General features: G+C 43.6%; 1 protein-coding gene across 1 annotated transcript in view; it reads left to right on the top strand.

Annotated features, from left to right (window-relative positions):
- The window catches only part of drp2 (dystrophin related protein 2), a 173268-nt gene that overhangs the window by 125653 nt on the left and 35484 nt on the right, over window positions 1-12131 (top strand). The window contains exons 14-18 of the mRNA XM_070882105.1: window positions 1896-2062; window positions 3817-3928; window positions 4777-4913; window positions 8423-8488; window positions 11179-11244. Of these exons, the coding sequence (XP_070738206.1) occupies window positions 1896-2062; window positions 3817-3928; window positions 4777-4913; window positions 8423-8488; window positions 11179-11244 (548 nt within the window). The remainder of the gene's footprint in view (window positions 1-1895; window positions 2063-3816; window positions 3929-4776; window positions 4914-8422; window positions 8489-11178; window positions 11245-12131) is intronic.

The following is a 12131-nucleotide window of genomic DNA, read 5'->3' as shown; positions in this document are numbered from 1 at the left end:
TGCCTTCTTTTTTATTATCTAGTCCTGTTCAACTTTTTTGAAAACTTCGACCTCCTTATTCCCTAAACACCTAAAGCTTATTTTCCCTTCCAAAAGGCCTATTCTACTCTCTTGCTTCGCCTGCCATATTAATTTAAATTCTCTCCCACAGCCCTCGCTGCCCTCCCTGTTAGGATATCTCAGCACTTTTCAGGTGTAGGCCAGCCTGTTGGTGACTCCACCCCTGCCCGCAGGCGATGGTGCAGCGTTTCTCGGGTTGGTACCAAGCTTATTCTTTTGTTGGTGCAATTGACTCCTACCCGAGAACTGGTCCATATGCCACAAGAGTCTGAACCCTACCCTCCTACACTATGGCCTGGAATTTCCTCAGCTATACTTGCAGATGCCCTTTCCCTCCCTACCACATGTAAATTACAGTAGGGAAGCGGAGCCCAGTAAGTCACTCCATTTTCCTGTCACTACCCATGTCAACAATGCCCCCAGGTCCACCAGGAGAGGGATGGTGGTAATCCTTTGGGCAGTACAGAAGGCCCCCTGTTACCCCTTCTGCGTGATAGAGCCTTGTAGTAGGCACCTCTCTCTCCCATTAGGCCTCAGACCTAAAAGCTGCCCCTTTAGTTTGTCCTGCCTCTTCAGGTGCTGCAGAGAGACTAATCCTGCCAGAATAATCCTCAGAGGGCATTAGCTGTCTCCTTCCTGCTGGCAGGGACCCTGCCAGGAGCCTGCCTTGCATATTTAATGACTACCAATCCATGAAGCTGGGTGGGGGTTATGGTGGGGTCTTGAGTTACCTTGACACACATGGGACAGGAAGAGTAAAATCCAGATCCACATCTTCAGCCATACACTTACCTCACTAATTCAGCTGTTCCTGTATTGGCTAGCGTATGGCACTGCTACAAATCCTGAGCTTGTTATTTTTGAGGTTTTCCTTCTTTTATTGAGTTCTTCAGAATGTACATTTGCAATTTATGAAGCTATTATAGATATACATCATACATATTTTTTCTGAAACCATTATAAATTAAGTGCGCATTCATATATATTTTATGAAGCCATTGTATGATTAAGGATACATCCACATAGATATATTATGAAGTCACTGTATATTTAAGTGTACAGTCACACACCTTTTAGGAGAGTGTCCATTTCCATATGAAGTCACTGCACATCCTGACTGTATGGAGCCAGCCGGAAGAATGTATCACCACATCAGGCTGATTGCACTGGGGTCAAGGCAGGTCAGGGGGGCAAGGCAGCTTATTTGGCCCTTGGCTTTGGAGTTGGAGATAGTGGGGAGGTATCCTGATGGCCATGTTGGTTGGGTTGCTGAACTGAAGGGGTAGTAATCTTTCTTCTTAATTTAATTTACAGTGCTTTTTTTGTAGAATCTACCTTCTTCCCTACTTCATTCATTCTGGCATGAATCCTGACTTCCAACTGCTCCCGCGATACTGTTAGACCTGCCCCATTTACTCTGACACCTGGAATACAAAATCCTGTTGAATCTCCCAATACCATTGCATTCCTCCACTCAACATTTCTCTTCCATCCCACCTGAACAACATATTTCCATGGTTCCATGGTACATAGTTTCATTGTTACATTTTTTATATTGGGTAAAATCTTGCATTCAGAAATTTTTACTGTTATATCCGTAGTCATCTCTTAAAATGTTGAACAAAGCACAACCTTTCCAGTGACACTGAAGACTAGAGGTTCTGATCAGCATTATTTGAATAGTGCCATTAACCCATTTAGAATTAATGGGTTAAACCTGGCATCGGAGTAATGCATAATCAGAAAACCTAAGTGGAGCATATATACGCAGTCTGGACTTGAAGATTGCATCTACCGCAATGTCTGTAGCACGTCCTTTCCTATACTGTCTCCAGGTTAATGAAAAACCAGTAATTGAGGCCACACACTTCCTGGAGTGGATGAGATTGGAGCCCCAGTCGATGGTCTGGCTACCTGTCCTGCATCGCTTAGTAACTGCGGAAGCTGCAAAACACCAAGCCAAATGTCACATCTGCAAGCAATGCCCAATCAAAGGCTTTAGGTAGGTAAATACAACCAATTACCTTTGCATTTATCCATTCAGTTAAGCAAAGGTGCTTCTGTTTCTGCACTTTACCCTGGTGTTGTTAAAACCTGTGGATATGATATAGAGAAGTGATTGGTGCAATGGCATATAATGCTGTTCTCTCAACATTAACATCTGGGTTTGAGTCGAGGCTAAACTGATTGGGAGAAAGCATAGGCACAATTACCAACACAATGACTATTGCCTATATTTATGGTCCCTAGTTTTGGTCTCACTCACAAATGGAAACTTTTGTTCCTCATTTCCATCTCTCCCTTCTCCAAACTTAGCTCTCTTTCTCTCTCTCTCTCTCTCTCTTTTGTTTCACTCTCCTCTCACTTTGTCTCTTTTCTCCATCACTTTTTTTTTCTCTTTCTCCACTTATTACCTTCTCTTGTTCTCTTCTTTCTTATTTTGCCTCCAGCAGTTTTTTTCACTCTACTTCCCAACACATTGGAGAGTCCGTGGGAAGGTGCATGGGAAGATGGGGAGTCAGATGGGTTTATCAATCAGCCGGAAAGCAAAAATTCATAAAGAAAATGTGGGAGTAGAAGCTTCCAGAAGAGTAGTGGAAGGGGAACTTCAAACACAGCGCATGCAGTCACCATCTTGCTAACTCATTTTCCACAAAGTGAGTGAACATTATGTTGGGTATTATTTCTTGTTAAATATATACCAATGAAGGTCAGAAACTGATCCAGTTGGCATCTCTTAATGGAGACATCATTATTGTGACCACTTTATCCAAATGTACCTTTTTATTATGTTGCCCTTCAGTGGGGGTGGAGGGCGGGGGGCGGGGTGACTACTCCATATCAAAACCTAGAAAAGAAAAGTAAGGAGTTAACATGTCATCATCATAGGCAGTCCCTCGATACAAGGATGACTTGCTTCCATGCCAAAAAGGATGAGTTCACAGGTGTTTCAATGAAGGACCTAATCTTCCAGTCCCTGAACTACAGCCTAAAGCGTGGAAGATGCCTGTGCTTGGATTTTTTTAACGTATGATGGCCGTTGCACACCAGCCACCACACGGGATTGACAGAGCTAGATCTTGGTCCAGTGGCAAGGGTTGTCCAAGCCAACTGGAGACCGGCTCTGCTGCACGGACCTAGTGCGCACACATATCGCAGTGCGGGCTGGCCCGTGCTGCCCGTGCCCCTAGCCCCGAACTCATGCCTCTTCTGGGCTCCGATCACATCCCTCCACAGTCTCTCGCCGCTATCTTGCCGCTCCTGCTGTATCTGCCGACGCTCCAATCACCGACCTGGACCTTCGCTGTCATCCTGCACCAGCTCGCGCTGCTTCCTGAAGTGGCCTCCACGCGGCTCCCGGGCCGCTGCACCTCCGCTCCTTTTATGCCCCGACCTGCCGCTGGTGTTCTTACACATGTCAAGGCAGTCATAGGCTGCATTCACACTGAGCTGATATTCTTGCCAGTGCTTGCTTTGGCACTGGATGTTGGTATATACATTGGCATTGTGTTCATTGTCACACTGGCACTGGACTGGCAATCTTGCACATGTAGTGGTGGCTTATTGACATTAGATAGCAATCAGGTCTGTCTATTAATGCCAGCTTAACATTGTCACATCATCTTAACATTTTTGTCAACAAGATATCTCTGTGTATATTTTTTTTAGTTGTTGCTGCTGCAGAATTCGTTTTCATTTGTTCTTTGTTTCGTGTTTAATTTCTATTTCACATTGTCTCTATCTTTTCTACTTCAGGTACCGCAGTTTGAAGCAGTTTAATGTTGACATCTGCCAAACGTGTTTCTTGACAGGAAGGGCAAGCAAGGGTCACAAACTGCACTATCCCATCATGGAGTACTGTGCCCCTGTAAGTAACATGTATCATTATATACACACTCACAAAAAGCACTGTTCCACCATGCAGCACTGTGCATTTCCAAGTGTTATTGCCATAGCCAATGCAACACCATGACCAATACAATTCCGTGCTTGATCAGATCTTAGCTAAATGATGTCAAATTTCTGTTTCCCAAGGTGAAATTCCTCTATCATACTGATTCACACTATTAAGTGACTTTTGAAGCAGTGTAAGACTGAAAGCAATAGTAATACCAGTTTTGAGTGACGGAGCACTCTAGACTTATAATCACGACCGGAATCTAGTGCTGTAACCAGCAGGTTATTGTGCCTCCTTACCAAGATCATATTTTATGTATGTTGTCTCACCCTTTTTTTCTGGATCTCTCTTCACTACAGACTATTTCAACCAAGAATACAGCCAGGCAACCTGGTCCAAGCCTCTACTAAAACAGTTGTATTGACTACAAGAAGGTTTATGACAACAGGTTCAAGATGACTCGCTCCATGACTTTTTCTCCTCTATTCCTTTGTGTGCAAATGCCAGGCCTCCACTGCACCACATCCCAATATCGCAACTGAAATCTAATAATCACACATGAAAAGCCCTGTCCTCCAATCATCCCAGAGTACCAACACATACCACAATTGTTCTGCTTCTATACCAGCTTCAAGCTAAGAGCAGTTTTGTACTGTATGGTTGTGCGAAGGGAACTGCAATGAGCCTGCTTCAAACTCATTTTGCTATAGACCCTTATGGCCAGCAGAGTGGACCTTGATCAAGTCTAAATCCCACAGGTGGAAGAAGTGTTCTTGGTTACCTCAACTGGCACCTAAATCTGTTTGTTTTTCTCCCAGACAACATCAGGAGAAAATGTGCGGGACTTTGCTAAGACATTGAAAAACAAGTTCAGAACCAAACAGTACTTCAGTAAGCATCCACAGAGAGGGTACCTACCTGTCCAATCAGTGATGGAGGGAGACAGCATTGACACGTAAGTCAAACCCAAAAACACAATGGCCCGAAATTTACGGTCAGCAGCAAAGCAAAAGCATTTGCTGCTGGCCCCAAAGTATAAGGTTCTTGCAATCCCTGTTCTCACAGGCAGTGAACAAGGAAATGAGTAAGTTCTGAAAATTCTAAGGGGGTGAAATTGGGTGCCTTTGCACCTCCCATTAGCGCCACATGGGCGCAGCGATGACATCGACTCCCGCCATATTTGGCAGGAGTTTTCCACGACACTACAGCATTGTGCCCCGGTCTCCTTCGCCCGGAGATCGTGATGTCGTCATCCCGGACCCAAAGTTGCCTTCCGACCCCTGCAGCAGTGCCAGGCGAAAACACCGACAACCGCAGGAGGTGTTCATCGGGCAGGCGGCCGCTTTGGAGGCGATGCTTAAAGGCGAGGTGGCCGAGGTAAATGGTAAGTAAAAAAAAAACGTACCTTTTTACTTCCAGTTTTTTTGTGGGTTCCTGCCCGCCATCGATCTGCTCGAGTGCCGGGCTGATCAGGCGGGATCGCGGCTGCCATCGGTCCAGGTAAGTTGTTTTTATTTTGCAGCGACAGCCCTTCCCTTTAAAGGAGGGAAGGATCCTTTGAGCACTGCAGGGCCCCTGAACTCACCTTCCGTCTGCTGCCGACTGCGCTCCAAGAAGGAAGTGCAGCGCTTGATTTAGCACTCCAAACTTTTAAAAGTTAGCACCCCAATAGGCGATAGTGAATTTCTCCCCCTAACTTTTTTAAATAGTTTGAGAGCAAAAGAAAAATTGGGGCTCACACAATGGGAAAAGACAAACCTGAAATAAAGATGGACAAACTTTAAAAAAAAATGTTTTTCATTTTTTGGAAAGTTTCTTAAAAATGTTAGTTTTTATTAAAATGGACAAATTGAACATTGCACAACATTAGTTTTCCAGGCCCTTAACATTTGTTCAACAGTAATAACGCTATCAAAACCCCAGTTACACCTAATCCCTTTGGGTCTAACTTTTAGTGAGGAATTTAATAGCATACTTACTGCAGAAGAGCCAACGTTTTTGTCAGTTTCAATGATTTGGCTGATTACACAGATTGTCGACTGTGGGAGGAGGGGTGGGGGGCAGCGCAGCCTGTTAGGGAGCCGTCACTGACAGACCCCAATGTCAAGGTTGCATGCATCAGTTTCAAAGGAGGAATGATGGCAATCGCTGCAAATTCTGGGCCAAAGTTTTCTCACCATCATTTTTGTCTTCAAAAGAAGGACTTACATTTACATTTATATCACGTCTTTCACAATCACGGAACTTCTCAAAGCGCTGTATAGCCAATTAAATATTTTTTGGAGTGTAGTCACTGTTGTAATGTGGGAAACACGGCAGCCAATTTGTACACAGCAAACTCCCACAAACAGCAATGTGATAATGATCAGATAATCTGTTTTTGTTATGTTGATTGAGGGATAAATATTGGCCAGGCCACCGAGAATTACTCCCCTGCTCCTCTTCGAAATAGTGCCGCGGGATCTTTTACGTCCACCTGAGAGGGCAGACAGGGCCTCGGTTTAACGTCTCATCCGAAAGACTGTGCAGCATTCCCTCAGAACTGCACTGGAGTGTCAGCCGGGATTTATGTGCTCAAGTCCCTGGAGTGCGACTTGAACCCACAACATTCTGTCTCCGAGACGAGTGTGCTACCCACTGAGCCACAGCTGACATTTTAAATTAATTCTCCTTGAATTAAAGCTTTTGAATTGTTTATTTCTTCTTATCATGGTGAGTAATTTTCTTTAAAACACTATATACAGTTCTAACTTTCAACCTTTACCAGTCATTTTTTAATTTTTCTTTTCACCTACCCTAAAAATGCTAATCCACAGATGTGTGCAGTTCCACACTTATTAGCAGGCCTCCAACTGGCCATTCTTCATGTGTAGGCCTATATTTTACCCACCATGGACCCTGGGATGCTGAAGTCAAATATAGAATCCTGACTGCCCTACTAGCTAAAATCCACTAAGTCAGTGCCAGATGTGGGTCCTTCCTCTCTGAATCAGTGAATCAGTATTTTTACCTTTGTAATGTATACCAGGTGTTATTCATTTCTAAGTTGCTTCCTGGCTGGCTGCTATTTTAGGAGTGCATTGTTGTTGGGAAGTGAAGGATATAGGTAAGCAAATCCCTTTGATCTCTATTGGTGAAGAGGGAGTTAAGAAGAGAGACAAAGGGATGCAGAAAAGCAGGATTTGGAGACAGGAAGGCTGCATGGGCCATCATGTTTGTTAAAGGGAAAGTTGTGAGCACTTTTACAGAGGTGAAGAGCTCAGAAATGCTAAAGAAATGTTAGAAGACTCTGGGACAAAAATTGCCCTCCGCACCAAAAATTTGAATGGTGATTATTCTGCACTCGAATCCTTGGGGTGGAGAATCTAGCGAAATTGCCCTCTTTTTCTTTTTCACTGTGATGGGGCGGTGTTTCGGGCGGCTGCGGGACAGAAGTGGGTCGGGAGTGGGGCGGAAGGCAGGCAGTGTCATCAGCGGACATCGCACTGACGCATCACAATATCCCTCCCCTTCAGTTAAAGGGGTGGGCCTCCGCGAGCTCTGCAGCCACTTTAGTGGCACCCACTGGGCCACCAGGGAGGGCTTCGGTCGGCACCCAAGAGTGGGTGTCGGGCTGCCTGTTGACAGCCCGGCCGAACCCGTGGCCGCCATTGTCGGGCTGACTACAGAGTCGGCTGACATATAAAATAAAATGGCAGCCGCGACGTTGTGCCTTTCCCTTTCAGAGCGGATGTGCCGTCCAGCCACTGGCAGCTTCCTGCCGGGAAAAGCTGTCGAGAGCACCAAACGGCAGTGGTTCAACACCCGTGGGGCAATTTCCCTCTCGGGGTGGGAAGGGGTCACCACTGGGTGGTAAGGGGTCGGCACATGCCCGACGTGGCAGAAACCCATTTCCGCCACCCCCAACCCAGGGGCAATTTCTGATGGGCCGGCCCATCCGTCTGCCCCCGGTGGAAAAGGCCTTACCATCTCATTACCACCTCTGAGAGTGGGGGGCAATTTCAGCCCCTCTCTTTTTAAGTCATGTAAGATAACCCACTGATGTGGGGAAGTGTGGTGGATTTATTTTGTACCATGCTGTGAAGATATGTTGCATCGATTGCACGAAGTGAATCTGATCATAACTGTTGCTTTGCACATTCACCTCAATGTGAAATAAAACAGCTTAATGATTGTGTTAACTCAGCCACCTCCAAAACAAATTGAGAAGCACATGGGAGTGCACCAACAGAATACACAATATTCAATTTGTATATCAAGGAGGAGGCATTGTTGCCTCCCCTGGGTTACATTATCATACACAGTAAGTAGATATTGGGCAGTGTGAGTCTCTTTTGGCACATAAGGGGCGCTGAATCATCTTGGAGAAACTAATGCCATTGAACCCGAAAAGACAGACTCAAATTTGTGTGTATGTAATTATACATATAGATATGTGACCTTAATATCTATTATATGTTTCAGACCTGTCTCGTCCCCAATGTTGCCACATGCAGATACACATTCCAGGATTGAACACTATGCCAGCAGGTAGGTTGGTGGGAACTGAAACAGAATTCTTCATTATCGACATGGTGGGGACTCAGCATTTGATGAATTTGAATAGGTATTACTCTTCCACTGACAGTAACGGGCATTATTGACCTAATTTTTTTACCAATTCACAACCTTCAGGGTCAAATTTCATCTTGTATTCCCACCAAGAGTAATTTGACTTTAGACCTGCAATTCCACAAGTCTTCCAATTTTCCTTTTCTTTCTTGAGCTGAAGTGGGAAGGACCTACTGCAAGGTTCCAATTACTGATTGGTCCTGGGAAGAGAGGATCTCGCTGATTGACAGCCACGAAGACCCAGCTTCCTTTGTCTTCAGCTTATCAACATTGAAAAGGAGTCCCCTTAGGAATGGCTATCAGCTCTGCATTCACTAATAGCTTGGATATCCCAATTGGATATGGCAGGGCCAGAAAGCACAGCTCTCAGGCAGCATAATAGCACAGTGTGTCACAGGATAGACACATGTAATGAAGGAGTCCTGAAGTGTGAATTTACACCTGTAGCCCCCTTTCCCCACCCCATCTCCTCCAATACCGATGACTTCCCATCCTCTGTTTTCACACTATAAGAAAACAGCAGAGGAGAAGCCATGCATTTCCCAGTGAGTAGAGAGGGAATTTATTCTTGAGTGTCCCTTGGGTATTTTCTGTTGGCCAGTTTCAGAATGGAATTTTGTCGGAAACCTGGGACTATGTAATCTGCTTGTACCGAATGGTAGATTGTGGAAAGGGGAGAATAAAGAGGGATCATTACCCACAAAAAGCTCCCATTGCATCACATTGACAATGGGCTTCAATAATAAACTACAGACTGGTTGGCTATTTTAAATCCTTATCAATCTGAATTCCATTACTTTGAGCTTCAGAATTATTTCTATGTAGTTTAATTGAAAGCAATGATAAATTGTATTCATTAAAAAAAAATGTAATCAGAATTTCAGATTCCGAATTATAAGGATTTGTATCAACCAGAATTCAAATTAACTGCTGAGTCAGAGATTCATTTTGTTCCAAGAACACTTGTCTATTGGAAAATGGGTACAGATAACTAATTAATTTATCTTGGTCCTCCAACAATCTTTGGAAGGTTTAACATAAGTTTCTGCTAGGTTGCACAATCGGCCAAACCAGCATAAAAAAAATCAAAATATTTCACGCACAAGTTACCTCCAGCGCAAATCGAGTCTCCGTGATCATTTAAGCTGTTTTTTTTAAATCGCACTGGTTGCTGCCCACAAAACTGCCCACGCCCCCAGATTGCATTAATCGCCATGGTGAGTTTCTACCAACAGCACCAGTTCCGGCCCTTCAACGAGGCTCTTCAAATTAAGCTTTCTGTTTAGGTGCTAAGGCACAAGTAGGCATCTTTTAAAAGTTTTCAAATATTAAAAATATTTAAATTACTAAGAAGCTGAACAATGTACATCAATGAAACTAGTAAATGGTTCTATACAGGTTTTTGAAGTCATTTTCAGTTATTTTAAAAAGTAAAATACTGCAGATGCTGGAAATCTGAAATAAAACCAGAAAATGCTAGAAATACTCAGCAGGTCAGGCAGCATCTCGACCTGAGACATTAACTCGCTTTCTCTCTCCAGGTTAACTCGCTTTCTCTCTCCAGGTTAACTCGCTTTCTCTCTCCACAGATGCTGCCTGACCTGCTGGGTGTTTCCAGCATTTTCTCTTTTTTCTTTCAGTTATTTAAAACCAGGTTAATCACAGGTGTTGGTCTAGACACTCTTATTAAATTGTGATGAACCCATTTTCTTAGCTGTATTAATACAACTACACCCTTCTTAAGTACATCAAGGAATATTTTTTAATGCAAGGGAGAAAAAATAAACAATTACGTTCTAAAACGCTGCCTGATTGCACTGGTTCATGGAAGATTTTAGGATTGTGATTATGTAAATGAGATTGAGCAGAAACTTGAACCATAACTTCAATTGGTTCAAGAGCAATTTGCGCTCGGATTACCGATTGCACCCAAAGCGGAGACTCGACTCTAGACTGTTTATGTGGGTCAGCAGCACAGGGAGACAGATGGCCATTTCAGTGGCTCCAATGGAAGCTGGTTCCTCCAGCAGGGCAGTGCACCAGAGCATTGCAGTATTAAAGAGGAAGGGTATACAACTAATGGTCACAATCCTAAATCCGAAGAGCCCTGGCTATTTACTTATTGGCCTATATTTGTGCCACATTTTTTGTTTTCAAATTTATGATTGTAGGCAGCCAGGAAGCAGATATTTTATATAGCAGTTTCTTAATGGCTGACCATGAGGTAACTTTCCAGCAATAAGGTTAGTGACCATCGTTGTCATAGAGGGGAAGTTTGTGACTTAACATTAAGGAATACAGTATCAGCTCCCTTTATCTACTGGTTTTAAAATGTATTGCAACAAAGGGGAGAGTGAAATACACCATTAAGTGTATAGATAACTCCCTTTTTATAATATTTAAGATCATGATAGCTGAGTCCAAAACATTATTTCTTCAAGTAGGAACTTCAATGGTCCTGAGTGGGTCTTTTGAGTCAAGAGCATTTTGGTCCAGAAATGTGATTGCTAAGATTTGAGCCAGGTAAAAGTGATTTCTATTCCCTGACACCAATATGTTTTTTAATGTATAATCATTTATTGAGTAAAATGTTGTTTCCTCCTTCGCAGGCTTGCTGAAATGGAAAATAAAAACTGTTCTTTCTTCAGTGGCAGCCTCTCACCTGATGAAAGTGTGTAAGTTTTTAACATTACTTTTTTTATTGCAAACCAGGTGCATACAACAAAAGTATGATGATAGATTGAGTAGACTGGGTCTTTACTCGTTGGAGTTCAGAAGGATGAGGGGGGATCTTATAGAAACGTTTAAAATAATGAAAGGGATAGACAAGATAGAGGCAGAGAGGTTGTTTCCACTGGTCGGGGAGACTAGAACTAGGGGGCACAGCCTCAAAATACGGGGGAGCCAATTTAAAACCGAGTTGAGAAGGAATTTCTTCTCCCAGAGGGTTGTGAATCTGTGGAATTCTCTGCCCAAGGAAGTAGTTGAGGCTAGCTCATTGAATGTATTCAAGTCACAGATAGATAGATTTTTAACCAATAAGGGAATTAAGGGTTACGGGGAGCGGGCGGGTAAGTGGAGCTGAGTCCACGGCCAGATCAGCCATGATCTAGTTGAATGGTGGAGCAGGCTCGAGGGGCTAGATGGCCTACTCCTGTTCCTAATTCTTATGTTCTTATGTTCTTATGTTCTTATGTGAGCTGTTTGAGCAAAAGGAAATTGCAGTACTTGTAACATATAACTTATTAGAAGAAAATTATGGGGCTGAATTTGCGGTCAGAGGCTTCCAGCGGGCAAATGCCTCTGACCAGTAAAAAATCTATGCACTTATCTTCTGCCGCAGGATTCACGGAGACTTGTGTTTCTGGGCCCTTATGTGTAGACCTGCGTAGAGGTCCACGTATCCCAGGGACACATGATAATGACACGATCATCTCCTTTAATGGTGTTGGTTGAGGGATAAGTATTGGTCAGGACATATATAGAATATTATTCCGAGTAAAATGGTCAAATATACAGGTAAAATTTGTTGGCCCAAAGAATATTTACACTAATTTGCATA

The sequence above is a fragment of the Pristiophorus japonicus genome, chromosome 6 (assembly GCF_044704955.1).
Source record: "Pristiophorus japonicus isolate sPriJap1 chromosome 6, sPriJap1.hap1, whole genome shotgun sequence".
Lineage (NCBI taxonomy): Eukaryota > Metazoa > Chordata > Chondrichthyes > Pristiophoridae > Pristiophorus > Pristiophorus japonicus.
Note: the sequence above shows the minus strand (reverse complement) of the source record. Positions and strands in the feature narration are given on the sequence as shown.